Source organism: Neoarius graeffei, chromosome 14 (genome assembly GCF_027579695.1).
Source record: "Neoarius graeffei isolate fNeoGra1 chromosome 14, fNeoGra1.pri, whole genome shotgun sequence".
NCBI classification, from domain to species: Eukaryota; Metazoa; Chordata; class Actinopteri; order Siluriformes; family Ariidae; genus Neoarius; species Neoarius graeffei.
The window spans coordinates 81,009,202-81,031,645 of record NC_083582.1 but is presented as its reverse complement, the minus strand read 5'-3'; the positions used below and the strand labels follow the sequence as shown (position 1 = coordinate 81,031,645).

Below are 22,444 nucleotides of genomic sequence, written 5' to 3'. Positions count from 1 at the left end.
CCAAGAAGGACACATCCAGGCTGGACAAACTGATCAGGCGGGCCGGCTCTGTGGTCGGCATTAAGCTGGACTCTCTGGTGATGGTGGCAGAGGACTATGGACAAAATACTGAACATCATGGATGATGCCGGTCACCCTCTGCACACCGTCATCAGCAACCAGAGGAGCCTGTTCAGTGACAGAATGCTCCTTCCCAAGTGCAGGACGAACAGACTTAAAAACTCCTTTGTCCCTCACGCCATCAGACTGTACAACTCCTCTCTGGGGGGGAGGAGGGGTAACAGGAGGACAGAGGACGGGAAGGAGCAGCAGCCTAGCCTGACAATAAGCAATACTGGACAATGTGCAATATAATGTGCAACACCTCTTCTGCTGGACTTCCCCCCCCCCCTTCCCCATATCTTATTCTTTTTTATATTTGTATATGTAAATATTTAATTTATCTAGAAGTTTTTCTCTATTTCTATTCTCTGTTTATCCTGTAATGATGCTACTGGAATTTTAATTTCCCTGAGGGAACCCTCCCAAAGGAGTCAGTAAAATTCTAATCTAATCTAATCTAATCTAATCTAATCTAATCTAATCTAATCTAATCTAATCTAATCTAATCTAATCTAAATCTGTCCCTCTGAGTTACATGTCGGTCCTGAGATCGAGATGCTGAACCTCTTCTGCTCCTCGGACCTGCCTGATCCATCCTGGTGCCCTGTGTCTGGTTGGAGTCTCGTAACATCGCTCCTGTGGAGGACGGCCCCATGTGGACAGTTGAAAGTCACACTTGGAAGACGCTCTGGACTCTTACAGTAATGCTTTTATGGCTGAGGACTACAGTTGACTTGCTAACTTTAGGGCTGCAGTTGTCATGAACAGTTTTGCACTCAAGTTTCCATCAACGAAACTGACTTCATGTTAATGTTATAGTCATGTTGTCTGTTGTTGCCCAAATGAGGATGGGTTCCCTTTTGAGTCTGGTTCCTCTTGAGGTTTCTTCCTCATGTCGTCTGAGGGAGTTTTTCCTGCCACCGTCGCCACAGGCTTCATCATTGGGGATAGATTAGGGATAAAATTAGCTCATGTTTTAAGTCGTTCAAATTCTGTAAAGCTGCTTTGCGACAATGTTTATTGTTAAAAGCGCGATACAAATAAACCTGACTTATTATTATTATTATTATTATATTGGGAGTGTGTTGTTTACAGGAAAATAATCATCAACAGGGTGATGTAATTGAAAGTTGATCAAAGTTGATCATTTTCTCATAAAGGACATCCAGGAAGTCTTTTATTCCTTGTATACCACAGACATTTGCTGAAGATCTGTAATGAAGAAACATTACAGGGAACAAAAAGTGAAGGAAAATATTCCACTGAACATAATCAAAAATGAAAAGAAAATCAATCTCAATTGTTCCAGAGTGAAAGTTATTTTAAAAGTGATTCATCAAGTTAGTATAGTGTGTATTTTATTGTTTCAGTGTGATTTCCAGAAAGTATAGCCTAAACAAAAAAGGTTTTCAGTATGGCTACAGGAAGATTTGATGTTACAGCCGCTATGATGGACAGAAAAAAAAGTGTTGAAAGTATTTTACAATTCTACAAGCAATGAGTCACATTGCGAAGTAAAAGCCTGCTCTGAAAATGTTAAAAATGAATGCTTTTTCTCTCTCGCTGTCTTTTGAGACTAAAAAAACTGCAGCTTGTCATGTTAAAAAGAAACCACAAAAAAAAATTACTGTTACAAAGTGCTGATACTGGAGACTCCTTCCATGAATGAATGTCTTCTTATGGAAATAATCAATTTACCAATAATGACTTTTTTTTTTTTGGTTAAATAACTGGACGTTATAAAAATTTGTTGATGAGGAGAGTCCTGTGAATGAGCCGTTACTATAGAAACAATAACACATCAGAGTGGATTCAAATAAACCTGTAATTAAACCTGCATATGTGAGTAAACTTGGTGTGAAGCTACTAAAATACCAGATTACTGTTTCATTTGGTCTCCAATTATCAGATTATTTAGTATTTTATTAAAGCACTCATTGTGTGATTTGAAGCAGAGAAAATGTGCAGGGATTCATACCAGCTCAAGCAGGAGCTTCTGGAGAAACTTGGCACATTTCTCCACCTCGTTCTTGGGCCCACGGAGCTGCACAATGTCACTTTTCTGAGACTGGTCAGGAAACGTGATGATGACCTGCCGAAAAAAAAAGCAGAAACAACACACTTCACTTGTCATTTCTCATTTTTGCCACCAAAGGACTGCATGTTTCTCAGATAGCTTCCTAATTCTGCTGCACCGATACGTCTTACACTGATCTCTGTGTAATTATCCTATAGAACAACACTGCTTCAGTTACAATGTTCCAGGAAACACAATGGAAGAGCTACGGAATAACATCACAATATTATTCATGAATATTTCCATACAGAATACAGTAACATATATAGTAATGTTATCAGAGAATAGTTGTAATTACTGTATTATGGAGTTACACAGAAAGATGGATGTGCTATCAGGATGTAAGCACTAAAATCTCCGTGCCCACTGCACACAACTCTCCTGTTTTAGAGGCTGTTGTGCTTGATCACTAGTAGGTTACATGACTAACACGTATGTAGACTTTACCTGTACTAGATAAACGACTCAGTGAAAAAAGTGTAACATCTAATTTATCTCTGTTTTAAACATCATCTGCTTTATTGGTCTGCTTTTCTACTTGACTGGGTTTGTTTTGGTTTTAGCAAATGACAAAAGAAAATAAAAAATATGTTAAGTTTCATAGTTAAATGTGTACAAGTTAAAATTATAAAAGATTAAAACATATACCTTGCTAAAAGGTTAAAGCATGAAAATATTGCAAAGGTGTTGCTAGGTGCTAACCCAGTTTGGTTGCTGTGATATTCCAGGTGTTGCTAGGTGGTTACTTTGCTAACCCAGTTGGTTGCTAAGATGTCGCTACATGGTTGTGCTGATATTCCGGTTGTTGCTAGCTGTTTACTAGAGTGTTGCTAGGTGGTTGCTATGGTGTTTCTACATGATCCCAGGCGGTTGCTAGGGAAGCTTGACTGGTTGCTAGTGCACACTATGATAGTCCAGGTGGTTGTAGAGTTTTACAGTTTTAATTGTCTTCAGTGCATTAGAACTCAGAAAGGCTCAAATGGTGTGAAAGCAGGAGCAGCGAAACATTTCCCATGCGTTCATATTGGGGGGGGCAGCGTTACTACGCGGCTACTGTAATTTCAGTCTTTCCCAAAAGCACAAGGGCCCTGTTCCTGTTGGATCTGTGTCTGTGCTGAATTTCATGGCCCTATGTCAAAACTTGTGGCCCATGAAATGATGATGACGACGACGATAATAATAATATGCTGGGCTTTCTCAAACCAACAATGTATCCCGTCCAGTCCAATCAGAAAAGACTTCATGATGGATCAGACTCCATGATCGTTGGTAATACCTCAGGAAACTTGTCTCGCACTTCTTTGATCTTCTCTCCCTTTTGGCCGATGATGGTGCGGTGAAACTTCTGCTCAATGATCAGGTCTTTGGTGCGCTCATTTTCCTGAGGAGAATAGCCCACAATAATCCATTTACACCATCACACTCCATATTTTCACATTCACAAAAATATTGGGCTAAGTTACTGGATAACCCTAGTTACTCTCTTTCTGCTTTAAAAGGTGCAAGCTGCAGCATTTTAAAAGTGTTTCTAAACCTGAAATAATCAGTGTTTTAAAGGTGCATTAGGTAGGGCTTATGGGGAAAAAATCTTTAATGATTAAATGGGTGGCGCTGAATAAGATTTTTTTTTTTTTACATATTGAGTCCGCCTCTATTTTTCACCTATGTACAGAAAGCTCCGCCCAAAAAACCTTATTGTGGCTCAACTAGAGTTAGCATGTTAACCAGCGTTACTGTATCATTAGCAAAGATTGTCCCTTTCAAGCACACGCGGACATTCAGCTGCTTATTAAGTTACAACAACAATAAATATGCAACTTGCGAAAGGGTGTTGGGGGCGTGTTTATAAAATGACCGAAAGAGACCAATCCAAATATAAATAAACATTCTGAACCATAAGGCAGGTTTACAAACTAGTTTTTTTTTCCCAGTTATGTAACACACTTACTCTGAGACCATGACTTAAATTATTATCTTTTTATAATTTCTATATAACTTTCAATATTATTTGTCTGACCGGGAAATGAAAAATATTGAGTATTGCACCTTTAAAGATGCCTTAACATAAAAGTTATTAACTGTGTATCTGTGTTACTGATTCATTCTTTATTTTAGGTTTTAGTTTACGTTTTTTTCAACCCAAAAACCCCTTGGAGTTAACAAACAACTTAAAAATAAATTACACACTGCCCCTTTAATGTGTCTGATTTACTGAATCCCTCAGGTGACGTGTCCAGAGGTAAGACATGTTGTATGTATGATAGAGTTAGGTTTAAGACTCTCACCATGCGTTGGGCCATGTCCACCAGTTCCCTGCGAGCCCGCTGCACTCCCTGAGGGTCTCCCTCGATGCGGACCAGCCCACAGCGATCAGAGTCCTGAGGAATCCGTACCGACACTTTGTACAGCTCCTTGATCCGGTTTACTGAAAGATGATCTCATTCAGTACGCTGTATGAACGATGCATTATCCTGCCTCTTTTTATTTTAATATCAGCACGATACTATTTTATACTCTCTTCTAAAAAAAAATACTCACTGTTTGCCCCGTTCTTGCCAATGAGGTGTCGATGAAAACGTTGATCGATGTTAATTTCCGTGTAGTCCATCCTCGACATCTGAGAACAATAAGATAACTATTTTTTTGCTGACCAAAAAGCAACATTTTTCAGTCTATTTGTGTAACTATAGCAGATACCCTTTTACGTAAAATATTTATAATTTTTGTACAATTCTCCAATTCTGATTGGTCGGAAGGTGTTGATTAATTTTCTATAGCAGCACCTCTGACAGTCGTGCAGCAGCAAGTCACAGATTTGTAAATAAAAGATGAACATTTTCACTGTAAGGAGGCATTGATTTAACATTTATGGAAGGAGTTTCCAGTGTCGGTACTTTGGAACAGTCAGAGCTTTAACTTTTCCAGCATCTTCAGGACTGAGGAATTTTACACTTTTGGGATGACATGATTGATAAGCTGCATTTATGTCTTATTAACGTCAAGAGATGGAGAAAAAAAGACAAGTTGGTTCAGAAATAACTGTTTTTATTCTATCCACATTCACTGGATATGAGCAATCGCATCCTCTGATTGGCTACTCTAGGCTATCAGCTCATATACCGTGAGGAGAGAAAAACAAAATGGCAGCTTTATCAAATATTTAAAAGAAACAGAAATAGCTAAAAGAATATAGTCCCCCCCCGTATCTCCTGTTCCACACTCCAGCCCAGTCGGTGACGGTAATGCACCTTTAAGTTGGTTTGTAAACCACCAAAAAACCCGAAAGAAGAACAACAACAACAACAAAATGGCAGAGCGTGTTGCTGAACCAACCAAGGACAAAATAAAAACTCTACTCAAAAACAAAACCTCCAAAAAAACAAAAACAAAAAAAAAAGTAAAAAAAAAAAATATGGAATGAAAATATTTGATGGTAAGAACATATCTTTTTTTCCCCCAAGAATTATCATCACATTTTTCACAAATTGCTCCTGTCATTTTGCCAGTTTGTTTACATTCCCAGCAGAAATTATTTTGTTGGACATTTTGTATAAAAGTTTTTATTTATCGAATTTGCAAAAAGTAAAAAATGCTCTGTTTCTCAAAATCCAGTGAATGTGGAGAGAATAAAAGTTATTTCACTCAATCTCAAGCTACATGCCTCATCAGCTATCAGCTCATATACGACTCGATTTCATGGAATAACTTAAATATTTGCTAAAACTGCTAAAATGTTTAACATGTCATTCTTGATTATATAAAAAAAAATTAAATGCTGGACATTGCTGCGTCATAAGAGGAATAAAACACCTCAGGGCATGCTGTTGTAGGAGAATAATCACATCGCCCTATCATCATCAAATGTTCCCCATCTGCTGCTACAGCGGGTTGGGTGTCCAGGATCTCATCCAATAAGGGCAGGAACCTCCGTTTGTTCTGCATCCCCCTCTGTAGTTGGACTGGGGCAAGTCCGGTTAATTTTTCATAGATTGTCCAGATGTTACGAGTGTACGACTTGTTGTTAGAACGGAACAGTATTTATTTTTGCAGCGCAGAATTAGAAAGTCTTATAACATGAACGATATACTTCAGGTGTTGAGTAAGATAGAAAGTACGGATTGACGAGGAGCGGGTGAGGAAGAGTATATCGTTGTTAGTGTATTTGTAGCGCCAGTCGACATCGTCCTCCTTTACAGCTGGGATTCTACCGCTACCTCTTGGTCTTTTTTTTTTGGAGGATTAACGCGCTTGAAGCCATTGCGGACAAGTTTTCTAAGAAAATTCATCCATGTGGATTCCAACTTTGCCAGCTGTGAGGCATTAAGATAACATGCCTGAGTGCTGTAGGCGAGGCGACTACGAACACAAGCAGTTAGAAACTTTATACGCGTGGACAACTTTATCCGACGGTCTGTGAGTACAGTTTTTAACCCATTCCACTTTTTATGAGCTGAAGCAGTGCGCTGGACCGTGAATGCTGAATGGCCTTCCTCGTTTGATATAGAATGACCGAGATAGGTGAAGCTGATAACATTCTCGAAAGACATATCTTTCATTTTAATGAGGGAGCTCAACACCTTCTTTAGAGGAACATTAAAACACATTGTCTTTGTTTTGGATGCCGATATCGTTAGTCCAAACCTGGTAAACTCCTCATCACATATCCTCAGCATATTCTCCATTTCGGAAACGCTTTTACAGAAGATGACAATATCGTCTGCATAACTAACTTGGATGAGGCGAGTCTCTCCCTTGCAAGGATGCTCCCATCGTTGACTTCTGTTTGTACAAGTAAAAGGAATTTCATACTTGATGAGGACACCGGGCTCAGATATTTCTGAATAAACCCGGTCTAGAATACACCTCAGAACGAAGTCAAGGAAGATGTTGAAGATACAGGGGGATTCTAGGCCTCCTTGCCTACAGCCAGAGAATGTCTGGAAGGCGGATGTCGCATGCTTGATTGCCGCTGACATTCCACTGTACACACACTTCAACAACCTGACAAGCGTTTTCGCTCCAATTCGTATCTCTAAGATCTTGAAAAGAGTATCTCGGTCAATCCAATCATACGCTGCTTTTAGATCAATAAAGCAGCAGAACAGTTCACCCTCGTGATTGTCGATAACATTCTTCACAACAAAGATCGCATCATTAGTGGACTTGTTTGCTCTAAAACCAAACTGAGTTGCCAGGAGAAGTACTTCATAGATTGGTCTCAACTGCCCAACTATTATTGCAACAAAAAGTTTGGAGCATGTGGCAGTGATAGAGACACCACGGTAATTACTTGGATCCATCTTATCTCCTTTGTTCTTGTACAGGCATGTGATCAAGGAGTGAAGCTACGACTTGGGCACAGTAGGGGTTGACCAAATAAGAGTTATTAGGGCGTACAGCAGAGAAACCAGCTTCGCTGAGGAATTATATTTAATTTGCTCAGCCACCAATCCGTCAGACCCTGGACATTTACCATTCTTTAGGCTCTTCACAATCTTTTTAATTTCCTTCATCGAGGGAGGGCCTTCATCGACACCAACTGCATGGCATTTGTCCGTCGGTAATATATGCGGGTAGTTGTTAGGGTTCTTGACTTCGTCTGGCAGATCAGTAGGGGGGGGCCGTTGAAATGCTCGCCAAAAAGGTTTTTCGAGTTTCTCTGATGGTATTAGGAGTTGGTGCATATTCTTGGTAGCCCTGTAGTCTTTCAGCATTTTGAACTCCTGTTCAGCGTCTTTTCCTTCACTTGTGAGATTTAGTGCGTTTGCTTTCCTTGTATAGAAGTCAGTTTTCAGTTTTCTGATCAGTTTTTTGATGTCAACATTTAGTTCCTTGATTCTTTTAGGGTCCTTCATTCATTAAGGAATGGGAGGAATTCATCATTTACCCATTCTTGCTTAGCAATGGACTTTTGGGGTGCTGTTTCATCAGCTGCCTTACAGAGGGAAACAACGATGTGTCTTTCAATTTGCGGTGTGCAGCATTTGTTCTAAGCTCACCAGAGTTTGTTCAGACACACGACTGAAATTATCTGCAGCCCTTTCATCCTGAACTAGTGATCTCCAGTTTAGATGTTTTTTCTTGACTGTTGGCATAGATCGACAACGAAAATCTTTTCGTTCAGCCTTGGTTGGTAATCTCGAGAACAATACCACCATTTGATGGTCAGACTCAAAAGGGATACTCGCGCCGCGATACATGCGGCATTGGCTTGATCTCTTCTTAACATACTCTTCGGTCAGGATATAATCGGTCCTCTTTTTAAAGCCAGTCTTCATATACCATGTGGCAGTATGTATGACTTTCGCTGGAAACATCGAGTTCATAATGAACAGATTTTTGTTTTCATATAGTGTCAGGAGATGTCTCCCATTTCCATTTGTGTTAAGATTATCATTATTGGGTCCGAGGCACTTCCATGGTCTTACCGAGTCATTGCCAATAGTGGCATTCATATCGCCGCCAATTACTATCTTAAAACTTGGATGCTTTTTTCATGGTCTTGATAGTGCTATCTAAGAGATGGTAAAAACTTTCTTTACTAGCATCAGCACTCGCATCAGTAGGCGCATATGCACAAATCGCTATTATTTTTGTACCCTTCACACTCAATCTTGCAACCAGGATCCTACCCTCAAGGGGTACATCACTCTCAAGGAGTTTGGCGTTGAGGGATAGAACAATTCCGATGCCAGCAGCTGCTTTCCTCTTGAAATCTGAGTTGACAAATGACCAATTTGCAATTTCCTTCTCTTGGAAATGTACAGTTTGTGTACTGGTCATATGGATTTCTTGGATGAAAGTAAGGTCCTGTCTCAGCATCTTACATTGCCAAATAATCTGGAAGATTTTAATTTCCTCCTTACAGGTTAACGTGTTTATAGATCCGATGACAAAATTTGACCTGTTCCCGGAAATGCAGGACAGATGAGTTTCTTTGCCTTTTTTGAAATGATTCTCAAGCCAGCCAGAAGAGGCGACTTCACTATAATGCTGCTTGCCAGTCACAGGTTGACGACCTAGATGGGCCTGGTAATAAACCCCATCTCTGCCGGACAAGGCTCCCTTTCCTGTGGTCTGGGACCCCTTTACGTCGTTGTCTTGTTCTAAATTCTGCATACTCATCATTTCAAAGCATACCACCAACATGGGGGGGGGGGGGGGGGGGGGGGGGGGGGGTCGGGGTTAACTCCCCTAGATCCGTCGCATTCTGCAAAACTAGGGGCAGCACGTAGAGCCACTGTGAACGGTCTTCGTTATGTGAGAGGCTAGATGGAGTGTCCACTTGCTGATAACAATTTGGCCATATATTACACATCACATAACGCTGGATATGGGGAGACCAGACTGGGACGCCAAGGTGTTATTAGGCCAACCAGTAAAGGTACTACTCCTCCAGTAATCCTTTTTGCCCCCTATCATTGATTATTTTCCTTTAACCACATGACAAAATTTTTTATTCCTTACTTAACATCATGATTCCTAAATCCAAAATAAATGACTAAAATGGACTGGTAACAATAGTACAACTTTACCGACATTAAAATACCACAATCTATGAATATGCATGATGTGCAAATTAGAAACACCACCACATGCTCCATTTATTCCGCCTCAAACTCTTTCCCTGCTTTTTATGTTTATGCGATTACAGAAAATGTCTTGCCTTCGACCCTATATGTGAGAACCTCTGACTTAAAAAGGTCTTTTAAAATAACACTTTTTAAACTAAAAGTAACATTAACACAGAGTTACCTAGCTACTTAACTTTCCAACCAAACCATCTCATTATCCTCAACCAAACTGCATACTGAACCCATGATATGATCATCATCGTAATTTATTATTTAAAAAAAAAGATAATAAAATACAACCCCGATTCCAAAAAAGTTGGGACAAAGTACAAATTGTAAATAAAAACGGAATGCAATAATTTACAAATCTCAAAAACTGATATTGTATTCACAATAGAACATAGACAACATATCAAATGTCGAAAGTGAGACATTTTGAAATTTCATGCCAAATATTGGCTCATTTGAAATTTCATGACAGCAACACATCTCAAAAAAGTTGGGACAGGGGCAATAAGAGGCTGGAAAAGTTAAAGGTACAAAAAAGGAACAGCTGGAGGACCAAATTGCAACTCATTAGGTCAATTGGCAATAGGTCATTAACATGACTGGGTATAAAAAGAGCATCTTGGAGTGGCAGCGGCTCTCAGAAGTAAAGATGGGAAGAGGATCACCAATCCCCCTAATTCTGCACCGACAAATAGTGGAGCAATATCAGAAAGGAGTTCGACAGTGTAAAATTGCAAAGAGTTTGAACATATCATCATCTACAGTGCATAATATCATCAAAAGATTCAGAGAATCTGGAAGAATCTCTGTGTGTAAGGGTCAAGGCCGGAAAACCATACTGGGTGCCCGTGATCTTCGGGCCCTTAGACGGCACTGCATCACATACAGGCATGCTTCTGTATTGGAAATCACAAAATGGGCTCAGGAATATTTCCAGAGAACATTATCTGTGAACACAATTCACCGTGCCATCCGCCGTTGCCAGCTAAAACTCTATAGTTCAAAGAAGAAGCCGTATCTAAACATGATCCAGAAGCGCAGACGTCTTCTCTGGGCCAAGGCTCATTTAAAATGGACTGTGGCAAAGTGGAAAACTGTTCTGTGGTCAGACGAATCAAAATTTGAAGTTCTTTATGGAAATCAGGGACGCCGTGTCATTCGGACTAAAGAGGAGAAGGACGACCCGAGTTGTTATCAGCGCTCAGTTCAGAAGCCTGCATCTCTGATGGTATGGGGTTGCATTAGTGCGTGTGGCATGGGCAGCTTACACATCTGGAAAGACACCATCAATGCTGAAAGGTATATCCAGGTTCTAGAGCAACATATGCTCCCATCCAGACGACGTCTCTTTCAGGGAAGACCTTGCATTTTCCAACATGACAATGCCAAACCACATACTGCATCAATTACAGCATCATGGCTGCGTAGAAGAAGGGTCCGGGTACTGAACTGGCCAGCCTGCAGTCCAGATCTTTCACCCATAGAAAACATTTGGCGCATCATAAAACGGAAGATACGACAAAAAAGGCCTAAGACAGTTGAGCAACTAGAATCCTACATTAGACAAGAAAGGGTTAACATTCCTATCCCTAAACTTGAGCAACTTGTCTCCTCAGTCCCCAGACGTTTACAGACTGTTGTAAAGAGAAAAGGGGATGTCTCACAGTGGGAAACATGGCCTTGTCCCAACTTTTTTGAGATGTGTTGTCATGAAATTTAAAATCACCTAATTTTTCTCTTTAAATGATACATTTTCTCAGTTTAAACATTTGATATGTCATCTATGTTCTATTCTGAATAAAATATGGAATTTTGAAACTTCCACATCATTGCATTCCGTTTTTATTTACAATTTGTACTTTGTCCCAACTTTTTTGGAATCGGGGTTGTACAACTTCAAAATAAATACTCTAACCAGATCATTAATCATCTCCTGTATTTGGGACTGAGCTTGCTCCACTTCCTCTGTTGGGCCTTCCAGAATGATCCGCTCTTCTCCGTCTGTAAACTCGATGTGCACCTGTCCACAGGCAACATTCAAAACTTCAAGACAATGAATGAGGAATTCCACATCTGTGTGTGATGTATTTCCTGCCGTACCCTGGGGAGCTGCTGTGTGATGCGGCCAATGTTTTGTCCTTTCTTTCCAATGATGAATCGATGAAGCCAGGCTGGTGCGGTTACTTCCACTGCCATCACACTCTTAGCCTGGAGAAAGAAACACACACACACACACACACATCCAGTACTTGACCAAATCAAAGCCATCCTTCACATGTCCACGCTCTCACCTTGGTATACACCTGGGTCAGGGCGGGTCCGAGTCTGTCCGGTTCTCCTCTGAGGATGATGGTCTCAGAGCTGGAGTCTAATGGGGGCATCTCCACCGACACGCCGGTGCTCTCCATGATCTCCTGCAGACTGTTACCCTTTGGTCCAATGATGTATTTATGCTGAGACTTCTTCACTTCCACAGAGATGGTCGTCGTTTTTCGCTTCTAGATGAGAAACAGATGTCACTCTCAAAACCTACAGTTCGTACAGGTTATCTTTTTATTTATTTTAAAACCCCCTCACCTTCTCCTCGTAAATAGCACGGATACGTGCAATCGCCATGGCAACGGCTTCCTTCTCCCCAGTGATGACGATTTCATCCTTCAGCAGGCTGGGCGGAGGGATGCTGATGCGAGCGCCTGTCTCTTGGCTCAGCTCCTGGACCAGTCGGTTGTACGCGCCGGCGATGAAGGGATGAAAGACTTTCTCTAGATTCAGACGCTCGACTGCGCGCTTGTCCTGAAAGAGAGAAACAAAATGCACCAAGTGAGTATTTTTACACTAATAATAATAATAATAATAATAATATCATTATCTGATTTCTGGTCATGTAAATAACACAGTAATATTAATTAAATGATACTGGCTGGTGTTGTCTTCGACTCATTTAATATCATGCTAGCTGAATGGAATATATCTGATAGACCACGAAAAAAGCCAGCCGATATTATTATTATTATTAATTCCTTTCGGGTGTTCAATGCCTTTCTCTTTCAAAATTCTCTCAAAATCTTCCGTATTTAACGAAGCAAACCTGGCAGCCATGTTTGTTTACAAATTGTCACAGTCGCTCGCTAGCGCGGAAGTTTTACATCTCTGATGTATGACGTCATGTTGTCTTGACAACCGTGCAATATCGTAAACCATATTAAACACTCATTCTCCATTGGGTAGAGTGATGTCATACACGTAGGATAAGCGATATAATAACAGTATTGCATGCTATCAAACCAAATGAATGAAACCCGCTAGAAGGGACTAGAACACATTTTTATTCCATCGAAAAAGTGTCCTGTATGGATAATAATATCTTATAGTGGATTTAAACCACTGTTGAATATCAAGACAAGAATTTTTGGTTATTTAGTGAGTCGTGTATACTTTACTGTTTAATCTCTTTTATAATTCATAAAATCCATATTGCATGGAAAAGGTCGAAATTATAGGAAACTAATCAACGACAGGGTAGTGTGATGCATCCTGAGGTCAAGTGGAGTTCTTGTTAACACACTGAAGTGGATTATTTTCATTATCATTAACAGCTATTCCACGAAATCAAGTCAAGTCTTTATACAAAACGTCCGACAAATCATTTCCACTTAGAATGTAAACAAACCGGTGAAATGACAGGAGCAATTTGTGAAAAATGTGAAAACTGAAAATCTAAAAAGCTATGTTCTTACCATCAAATACCTTTACTCCATATTTTGTTACTTTTTTTTATTTTTTGGGGTTTTGTTTTCGAGGAGAGTTTTTATTTTGTCCTCGGTTGGTTCAGCAACACGCCGCCATTTTGTTTTTCTCTACTCACGGTATATGAGCTGATATTCTAGTAGTAGTGTAGCCAATCAAAGCGCACGATTCCACATTCACTGGATAGGAGTATAGAATAATGTGTTTTATTCTTTATGAATTCAGTGACTCGTGTTGACTCTGAGCTTTCCCATGATCATGTTGCTTCTGTGAATTTCTTCATATTATTTTATTTATCAAAATATAAGAAGAACTGAGAAAGCTAAAGAGAAAAGTACAGACAAAAGGACTGATCAGGTTCTCTGGCTCTTCTCCATTTTAATATTCAGACCTGTTCTGCAGAGATAAGAAGGATCTCGTGCCGGGCTTTCTCGATGCCCTCTTTGGTGCCGGTGATGCGTATGTTCACGTTTGGGTCGTCGGGCCGGGGAATAGTGATCTTGGTGGCTGTTTTCAGTTCCAGCTCTTGTAGTTTTCTCTCCATTTTTCCCAATCACGAAGCGATGGTGCTCCTTCGGAATGATGACCGTGGCTGAGGCCTGCACACGTGAGCCGTTTAGACATCCAAGCAAGCAAGCAAGCAAGCAAGCAAGAAAGAAAGCAAGAAAGAAAGAAAGAAAGAAAGAAAGAAAGAGATAGAGATGGACAGAGATATAGAAAGAAAGAAAGAAAGAAAGAAAGAAAGAAAGAAGAAAGAAGAAAGAAAGAAAGAAAGAAGAAAGCAAGAAAGAAAGAAAGAAAGAAAGAAAGAAAGAAAGAAAGAAAGAAAGAAAGAAAGCAAGAAAGAAAGAAAGAAAGAAAGAAAGATAGATAGATAGATAGATAGATAGATAGATAGATAGATAGATAGATAGATAGATAGATAGATAGATAGATAGACAGATAGACAGATAGATAGATAGCTATCAAAAATCCGAACAACGTCAGCACATTGTCACCTGAGTCTGGAGTCGAGCCACGATTTCTTTCCGAGCCTTCATGACCGAGTCAAGTTTCCCCGTCACCATGATGGAAAGGCCTTGGTCTTTTGCCAGAGAGAGTTCAATGTGAGCACTGGTCTTCTGCATGATGTCTAAGCACACTTTCGCCTCTTCTCCTTCTCCGAACTGGCTGTTGTCTTTGTATCGACGCTCCTCCAACGGCACGTGGAACACCTAACATGTAAGGAGAGTGGTTAACCGAAGAAAGAGACGCCGCCATTTTAAAGTTTATTAAATGTCTGTTCAGTACCTGTGTAATGACAGAAGCTTTAATAGGTCGAATTTTGCTCCAAGCTCCCACAGGCTCTCCTGATCTCTCTCCCGGAGCGCCTTTCTCCGGCAACGGAGGGAAAGCTTCCAGGTAGGTGGGAATGTACGCTTCATCCTTGGAAACGCCACCTAGACATGAGTCAGGAGGTTAAAAAAAAACAAAAAAAAACAGAACTGCAGTGTGAAACAGTGGAAAATCTCTCTTTCATTATGATTATTTGATTTTATTTAAAGCAAAGTTTGGTTAAAAAAATAAATAAAAAAGTAAATGCTTTTAGTTCATTTCTAATCATCTCATCTCATCTCATCTCATCTCATTATCTGTAGCCGCTTTATCCTGTTCTACAGGGTCGCAGGCGAGCTGGATCCTATCCCAGCTGACTACGGGCGAAAGGCGGGGTTCACCCTGGACAAGTCGCCAGGTCATCACAGGGCTGACACATAGACACAGACAACCATTCACACTCACATTCACACCTACGCTCAATTTAGAGTCACCAGTTAACCTAACCTGCATGTCTTTGGACTGTGGGGGAAACCGGAGCACCCGGAGGAAACCCACGCGGACACGGGGAGAACATGCAAACTCCACACAGAAAGGCCCTCGCCGGCCACGGGGCTCGAACCCGGACCTTCTTGCTGTGAGGCGACAACGCTAACCACTACACCATTGTGCTGCCGAGCAGGTAAATAAATAAATATATATATATATATATATATATATATATATATATATATTTTTTTTTTTTTTAAATAAACAGGCAATAAACTAGACACTACTTTACTTTGATTCCTTTTCTAATCCTGTATCGCCATAATTTTTGTGAAGAAATACAAACAAACTGACCGAGAAGTCACGCTAGACCATAATATTATACTATAGTCTAGTATAACAAGCACTCGTACACTTCCGCTGTGCTCGCGGAAAACGACATCACACACGATGGAGTTATGGCGGCCTCGCTGACAAAAAACAGTCCCTTCTATTTTCATCACTTTAGTGGTCATATCATTAAGAACAAATTCAACATGCAGCTTTTTTATAAAAGGACAGACAAAGACCAACTTTGAGCTCAATTTGTTTATTTGTGAGAAATTTCCTTTAAGTGCACTAAAGAGAAAACGGTGAAATTGTCCTCTTTCCCCGTGCACGAGTCAGAAACATTGAGATACTCATGATAGCATGAAAGCCATCGTTCCGAGAATACCTGAGATCTGTGTGTCCTTCAGACCGCTACGGTGCTCGGCAAAACTCTCCTGAGTCAACACAGCCACCGAGCTCATGTTACAAGGGTTGATCCGCTTTCCTGCTGAGAGAGAGAGAGAGAGAGAGAGAGAGAGAGAGAGAGAGCACAAGACCTAGGGTTATAACGGAATTATTTGACCATGGATGTTTTAGCATTATGATTTTTTTTCCCCAAATCTACCTCTAGTTCCTTGTATGATCCCTAATCCTTATTTCTGAGTGCAAGTGTTAACCAGGATTCAAATTTCCATCATTGCTGCTCTATCTACAATCTCTGTGGTCTCTCCAAGACCACATGTGGCACTGCCTGGAGCTCCTGAACACCTCGCTGACACACTGAACGCGCCCATAATACCCACAGAACATGCGTCCAATCTGGAAAATCAGATGCAGATCAGAGACTCGAGTGTTTTTCTTGGCCAAATTTAATCCTTGTGTAATTAACTTTAATGTAGCATGTATTTCAGTGCAATAGCTTTTGGTTTTTTTTATTTGTTACTTCGACAAATAACCTGGAAGTTATGTAGAACAAGATAAAAAGATAGAACTCGACGCCAACGGTGCCGATGGGGACGCCTCCGCCTGGTAGACTACAGGCCTTAAGTTGTGATTTGGGGACGGACATTTGACCTCACAGTAATCTTGACCTGGTGAAATTACTTGCATTAGCCTTGGAGAGATTGTGTCCACAAGGTTTTCGGACAGACATTTGACCTCACAGTGACCTTGACCTTAGACCTTTTGATCTCAAAATCTAATCAGTTCATGTTTGTCCCAAAGTGCACAAATGGTGAAAGTTTGGTGAAATTCCTTTCATTAGCCTTTGAGATATCGCGTTCACAAGGTTTCAGGACGGACGCACGCACGCATGGACGCATGTATTCTAGGAACATTGCTAACTATTTCAATGACAGCAGAGACACCAGGAACCTGTGGCGGGGGATTCAGACCATCACAGACTACAAGCCCTCGCCGCTGACCTGTGACAACTCCACGTCTCTGCTGAATCAGTTGAACGACTTCTTCGCTCGCTTTGAGGCAGACAACAGCACCACGGCACAGAAGACCCCACCACCTCCTGGTGACCAGGTGTTGACACTGTCCTCGGACAGCGTGAGGAGAGCTCTCAGGACGACAAATGCACGGAAAGCCCCGGATCCTGATAACATTCCTGGTCGTGTCCTGAGAGACTGTGCCGAGGAGCTCACAGATGTCTTTACAGACATCTTCAACATCTCGTTGAGCCAGGCTGTTGTCCCCACATGCCTCAAAGCCACCACCATCATCCTGGTCCCGAAGAAGCCGTCTCCCTCCTGCTTCAATGACTACCGCCCTGTCGCACTCACTCCCATCCTCATGAAGTGCTTCGAGTGGCTAGTCATGCAGCATATCAAGTCTGCCCTCCCCCCCGCCCTGGACCCTTTCCAGTTTGCATATCAGTCCAACCGTTCGACCGATGACGCCATCTCCACTGCCCTCCACTCAGCCCTCACCCACCTGGAGACAAAAGACTCGTATGTCAGAATGCTGTTCATAGACTTTAGCTCAGCATTCAACACAATCATTCCTCAGCAGCTCATTCATAAACTGGACCAGCTGGGACTCAACACCTCCCTGTGCAACTGGCTGCTGGACTTCCTGACGGGGAGACCACAGTCTGTACAGGTCAGCAGCAACTCCTCCAGCACCATCACACTGAACATGGGGGCCCCCCAAGGATGTGTGCTGAGCCCCCTCCTCTTCACTCTGCTGACCCATGACTGCACACCAACATCCAGCTCTAATCTCTTCATTAAGTTTGCGGATGACACGACTGTGGTGGGTCTCATCAACAATGGCGATGAGACAATCTACAGGAGTGAGGTGAGCCGCTTGGCCATGTGGTGCAAGGACAACAATCTCCACCTGAACGTGGAGAAGACGAAGGAGATTGTTGTGGACTTCAGGAGACAGCACACCCAGCATGCTCCACTATCTATCGACGGTGCTGCAGTGGAGAGGGTGAGCAGCACCAAGTTTCTGGGTGTGCACATCTCTGAAGACCTGTCCTGGAACAACAACACCGCATCACTGGCCAAAAAAGCCCAACAGCGTCTGTACTTCCTCCGCAAACTGAGGAGAGTAAGAGCCCTGGCCCCCATCATGCACACATTCTACAGAGGCACCATCGAGAACATCCTGAGCAGCTGCATCACCGTGTGGTACGGCGCCTGCACCGTGTCCTGCTGCACGACTCTGCAGCGCATTGTGAGAGCAGCTGAGAGGATCATTGATGTTTCTCTCCCTTTTCTTATGGATATCTATAACTCCCGCCTCACCCGCAAAGCCATCAGGATTGCAGGTGACCCCACCCACCCATCTCACAGCCTCTTCAGCCTGCTGCTGTCGGGGAGGAGACTGCGGAGTCTCTGGTCCAAAACCAGCAGGCTCAAGAACAGTTTCTTTCACCAGGCGGTCAGGAGGCTCAACTCCCTCCCTGTTCTGCCCCTCCTCCCCCCTCTGCCCCCTGCCACAGATTCTGCTCGCACACCCCCCTGCCCCCCCTTCAGCATCTGACATCATGTCACCCTCACAGTCCCCCCCAACACACACACACACACACACACACACACACACACACACACACACACACTCTCAACGTTCATTAACACACTGAACTCAGGGACCGCACATCTCACTTTACCTCACTCATTTGCACTATTTCGCACTACCTCACCTTAACAGCTATTAGTTTATTGTTTATTCTGCTTATCTCATGTTTACCTGCTATACCTCAAGTGCCCTTGACTGTTTATTTGCTCCAATTTATGTGTGAGTATGTATATGAGTGTTTAGTCTATGTCTAGTTCTTACCTAGAGTGTTTATACTGTTTATATTGTTTATTTCAATTATTCTATTTTTATTTATTGCATTGCCTGTTTGCACCGTGGGTCAGAGAGGACTGAAATTTCATCTGTGCTGTATGTCGAGCATGTAGAGCATATTTGACAATAAAGTTGACTTGACTTGACTTGACTCGACAGACGGACAACCCAAAAACATAATGCCTCCTGCACCTTAAGGTGGTGGAGGCATAAAAAAATAAAAATAAAAAACAACCGGATTGAGTCTTGGCCTTTGGAAAAGTGTACTGAGTTGCTGAACATGTTTGGAAAACAGACTTCCAGTCTGGGAATACTCATTTGTGTTCGTTCATTTATAGAAGCCCTTTTTACACAGATATTCCTCAGTACTGCTGTAAAGAAGATCCCTCAATATTCCAGCTTTAGTGATTTACACTGAACCAAATAAAGCAGCGCCAGCGTGTGTTTTCAGAGGCGTGATAAGACAACAAAGCTACGGCATCTAGAGTGATGTATATACATATGATATTACATGGTTGTGCAAAGATATGAAGTTTATCTTCCAGTGGTGACTAGATTTATATATTTTCAACACAAGAAGATAAACTTGATATCTTTGTGCAACCATGTAATGTTCTTTATATTATTTGAACACATCCACAAAAAAAGTATGCAAATTAATCAAAAGAATTTTCATTTTGAACCAGTTCACCATTTTGCCAACGCACGTCTAGTCAGCGGGAAAACACAGGGAGTGACGACATCAGAGTGAAATATCAGGAATTATTATCCATACAGGACACTTTTTCTATGGAATAAAAACGTGTTCTATTCCCTTCTAGCGGGTTTCATTAATTCAGTTTGATAGCATGCAATATCGTTAGCATATCGCTTATCCTACGTGTATTACGTCACTCTACCCAATGGAGAATGAGTGTTGAATATGGTTTACGATATTGCACGGTTGTCAAGACAACATGACGTCACACGTCAGAGACGTAAAACTTCTGCGTTAGCGAGTGACTGTGACAATTTGTAAACAAACATGGCCGCCAGGTTTGCTTCATTAAATACGGAAGATTTTGAGAGAATTTTGAAAGAGAAAGATGCGTTGAGCACCCGAAAGGAATGTATAATAATAATAATAATAATAATATTGTCTGGCTTTTTTTCGTGGTCTATCAGATATATTCCATTCAGCTCCTCGTCTTCGACTCGTTCAGTATCATGCTCGCTGAATGGAATATATCTGATAGACCACGAAAAAAAGCCAGACGATATTATTTAAATATGTCCCTCAGATCCACGATGTGTTTTGTCTGAAAAACGTGAGTTTTCCAAGATGAAAAGATAAACTTCATATCTTCAAGCCAACGTGTGATTCTTTTTATTATATCGACACATTCACAAACAAAAAGTCCCCAAATTTATCAGAACAATTCATCGATTTCCTCACGAGTGACAGAGATTTATGTCCCGGTTTTGGTTCTCCATGTCCCGGATGGAGCTCGGATGAAAAATAGGAGTGGTGAGTGGTGTATTCCCCAGTCAAACACTTGTGTCCATATAACACACTACATATCAGAAATACGAATACCCCAAGTATGCCGATGTTACTTTCAAAACAATAACGGCGGGTGAACCGAGTGCTGAGGTGCTTTTGTTTGCCGTGTACTTCAAACACAATCAGAGTCGCTGTGTGATCAGAATTACGTTGGAGGAGAAAGTGAAGAGAAGTAGGAAGTGATTTGAGGCAGAAAGGTGTGTAGACCTCAGATGCCATACATGGAGATGTTTGAATTTGTGCTGTTCTCGGAAAGAACATCATCAAAAAAGAATGTTCATGTCAAAAATGTCACACCCCGTCCTGCCGTTGCAGCTGTCCCTTTTACGCAGATGTTGATTCTGGCACAAAGGCGGAACAACACAGATGTTGGATGTTTAATACAGAACGTGAAGTGGAATAAAGGTGCAAGATTCCCATGTAAAAGGGGCTAGACTCACAATAGATCCTGGAGGCAAAGCTTTGTGAACATGGGTGGTTATTACAACAATCATTGAAATATGGAACTGCTTGAGACCTAATTTTGAAACAAAACAAACAAACAAAAAAAATTTCCCTAATGCCGCTTTAAGCAAAGACGATGAACTGGATTTATAACAGGCCTGAGGTTTGGAACTAGAGAGCAGCTCTGTTGAATTCTGGACTCTGATTGGTCAGAAGGTTATTAATTTAGATTTATTTTCTCTAACAGCAGCAGCACTCTTATGTTTAGTTGTAGGTTAATGTGTAAAACTCCTTCCAGGACATTCACAGGGATGTGTACGAAGGATGTACCACATACACAAATGTAAACGTGTAACATGTAACGCATGACTGTTGATAGATTGAGTGGGAGGAGTCTCCAGTGTCGGCGCTTTGTAACACTCCGAGGCAAAGCTGTAACTCTTAGTTTGATGACATCTTCAGGACATAGGAGTTTACGATTTGTGGTTTCTCAGTCGCAAAACATGACAAGCTGCGTTTTTTTTCTTATTAACTTCAAAGGAGAGAGTTTATAGCTGCTATAAGTGAGTAAGTATAACAGATTAAAAAAAAGATGTTCTATAATAACTAAAAATGTACTCACTGGCTAGTTGCTGTAGTATCAGAGGAATAAAACACTTCATGGCATGCTGTTCCAGGAAAACAATCAGCTTTGGGAGTAATAAGTGTTTTTTTGCTTTATGATTGGTTGCGTCACATGACCTTTTCATCGATTATTTTATGGAAGTGTTTATTGATGGCCACTTTATTAGGAACACCCAACAGGCACAGCAGCACGATGCAATAAAATCAGGAGCTTCAGTTAAAGTGCTGATGACACGAACATGACTCTATGCAATTTCTTAAATAAACTATACAACATGGCAAACATGTTAGATTTCTGCTATAATTACGTGAAAAGAAGCTGCTGTTACGCAAATATCCAACTTTTAATTGCACAGCGCAAGAAAACTGGGTCCGTGGCTCGCGGCCATGTTGTGACGTCAGCGGGAGAACACGCTGCGGTTCACTGGCTGTTCTACTCTGGTTCTACTCAATGGAAACGGCGCATGAAAACGCCGGTGAACTCTCTAGTGCTAGCTCTTCCTCTGCTGGGAGTCTAGAATTGCGTTGATCTCTTCTGAATAGAATCTATGATAGCCTACCCTCTTTACCCTTTGCCTCTCGTTGCTAGGCGGCAGTTACATGAAAGCCGCAAGCTTTCACAAGCAAATACATGACTGATATCACGCCGACTTTATGATTACATTTATGATTATCATGTAGAATCTACAGCTCTGCGTACCTTTATCTTATGTCGTTTCACAACACATGTTCTGACAGGAGGACTGTCTTTGAATCCGGCATAGCTACTAGTAGACCCCCTCTGGAATACTGGCAGTGTTGCCAGATTGGGAGGTTTCCCGCCCAGTTGGACGGTTTCAAGTGCATTTTGGTGGGTTTTGAACATATTTTGGGCTGGAAAACTTCAGCAGTATCTGGCAACAT

The 22,444-nt window shown here is 41.5% G+C and overlaps 1 protein-coding gene across 1 annotated transcript in view; it reads right to left on the bottom strand.

Annotated features, from left to right (window-relative positions):
* Positions 1-22,444, bottom strand: part of hdlbpb (high density lipoprotein binding protein b) — a 94,937-nt gene that overhangs the window by 38,650 nt on the left and 33,843 nt on the right. The window contains 13 exon segments of the mRNA XM_060940352.1: positions 2,081-2,194; positions 3,456-3,560; positions 4,465-4,604; positions 4,718-4,796; positions 11,678-11,782; positions 11,863-11,970; positions 12,054-12,260; positions 12,340-12,555; positions 13,901-14,044; positions 14,046-14,108; positions 14,508-14,723; positions 14,800-14,948; positions 16,028-16,126. Of these exon segments, the coding sequence (XP_060796335.1) occupies positions 2,081-2,194; positions 3,456-3,560; positions 4,465-4,604; positions 4,718-4,796; positions 11,678-11,782; positions 11,863-11,970; positions 12,054-12,260; positions 12,340-12,555; positions 13,901-14,044; positions 14,046-14,108; positions 14,508-14,723; positions 14,800-14,948; positions 16,028-16,103 (1,722 nt within the window). The 5' untranslated portion in view covers positions 16,104-16,126.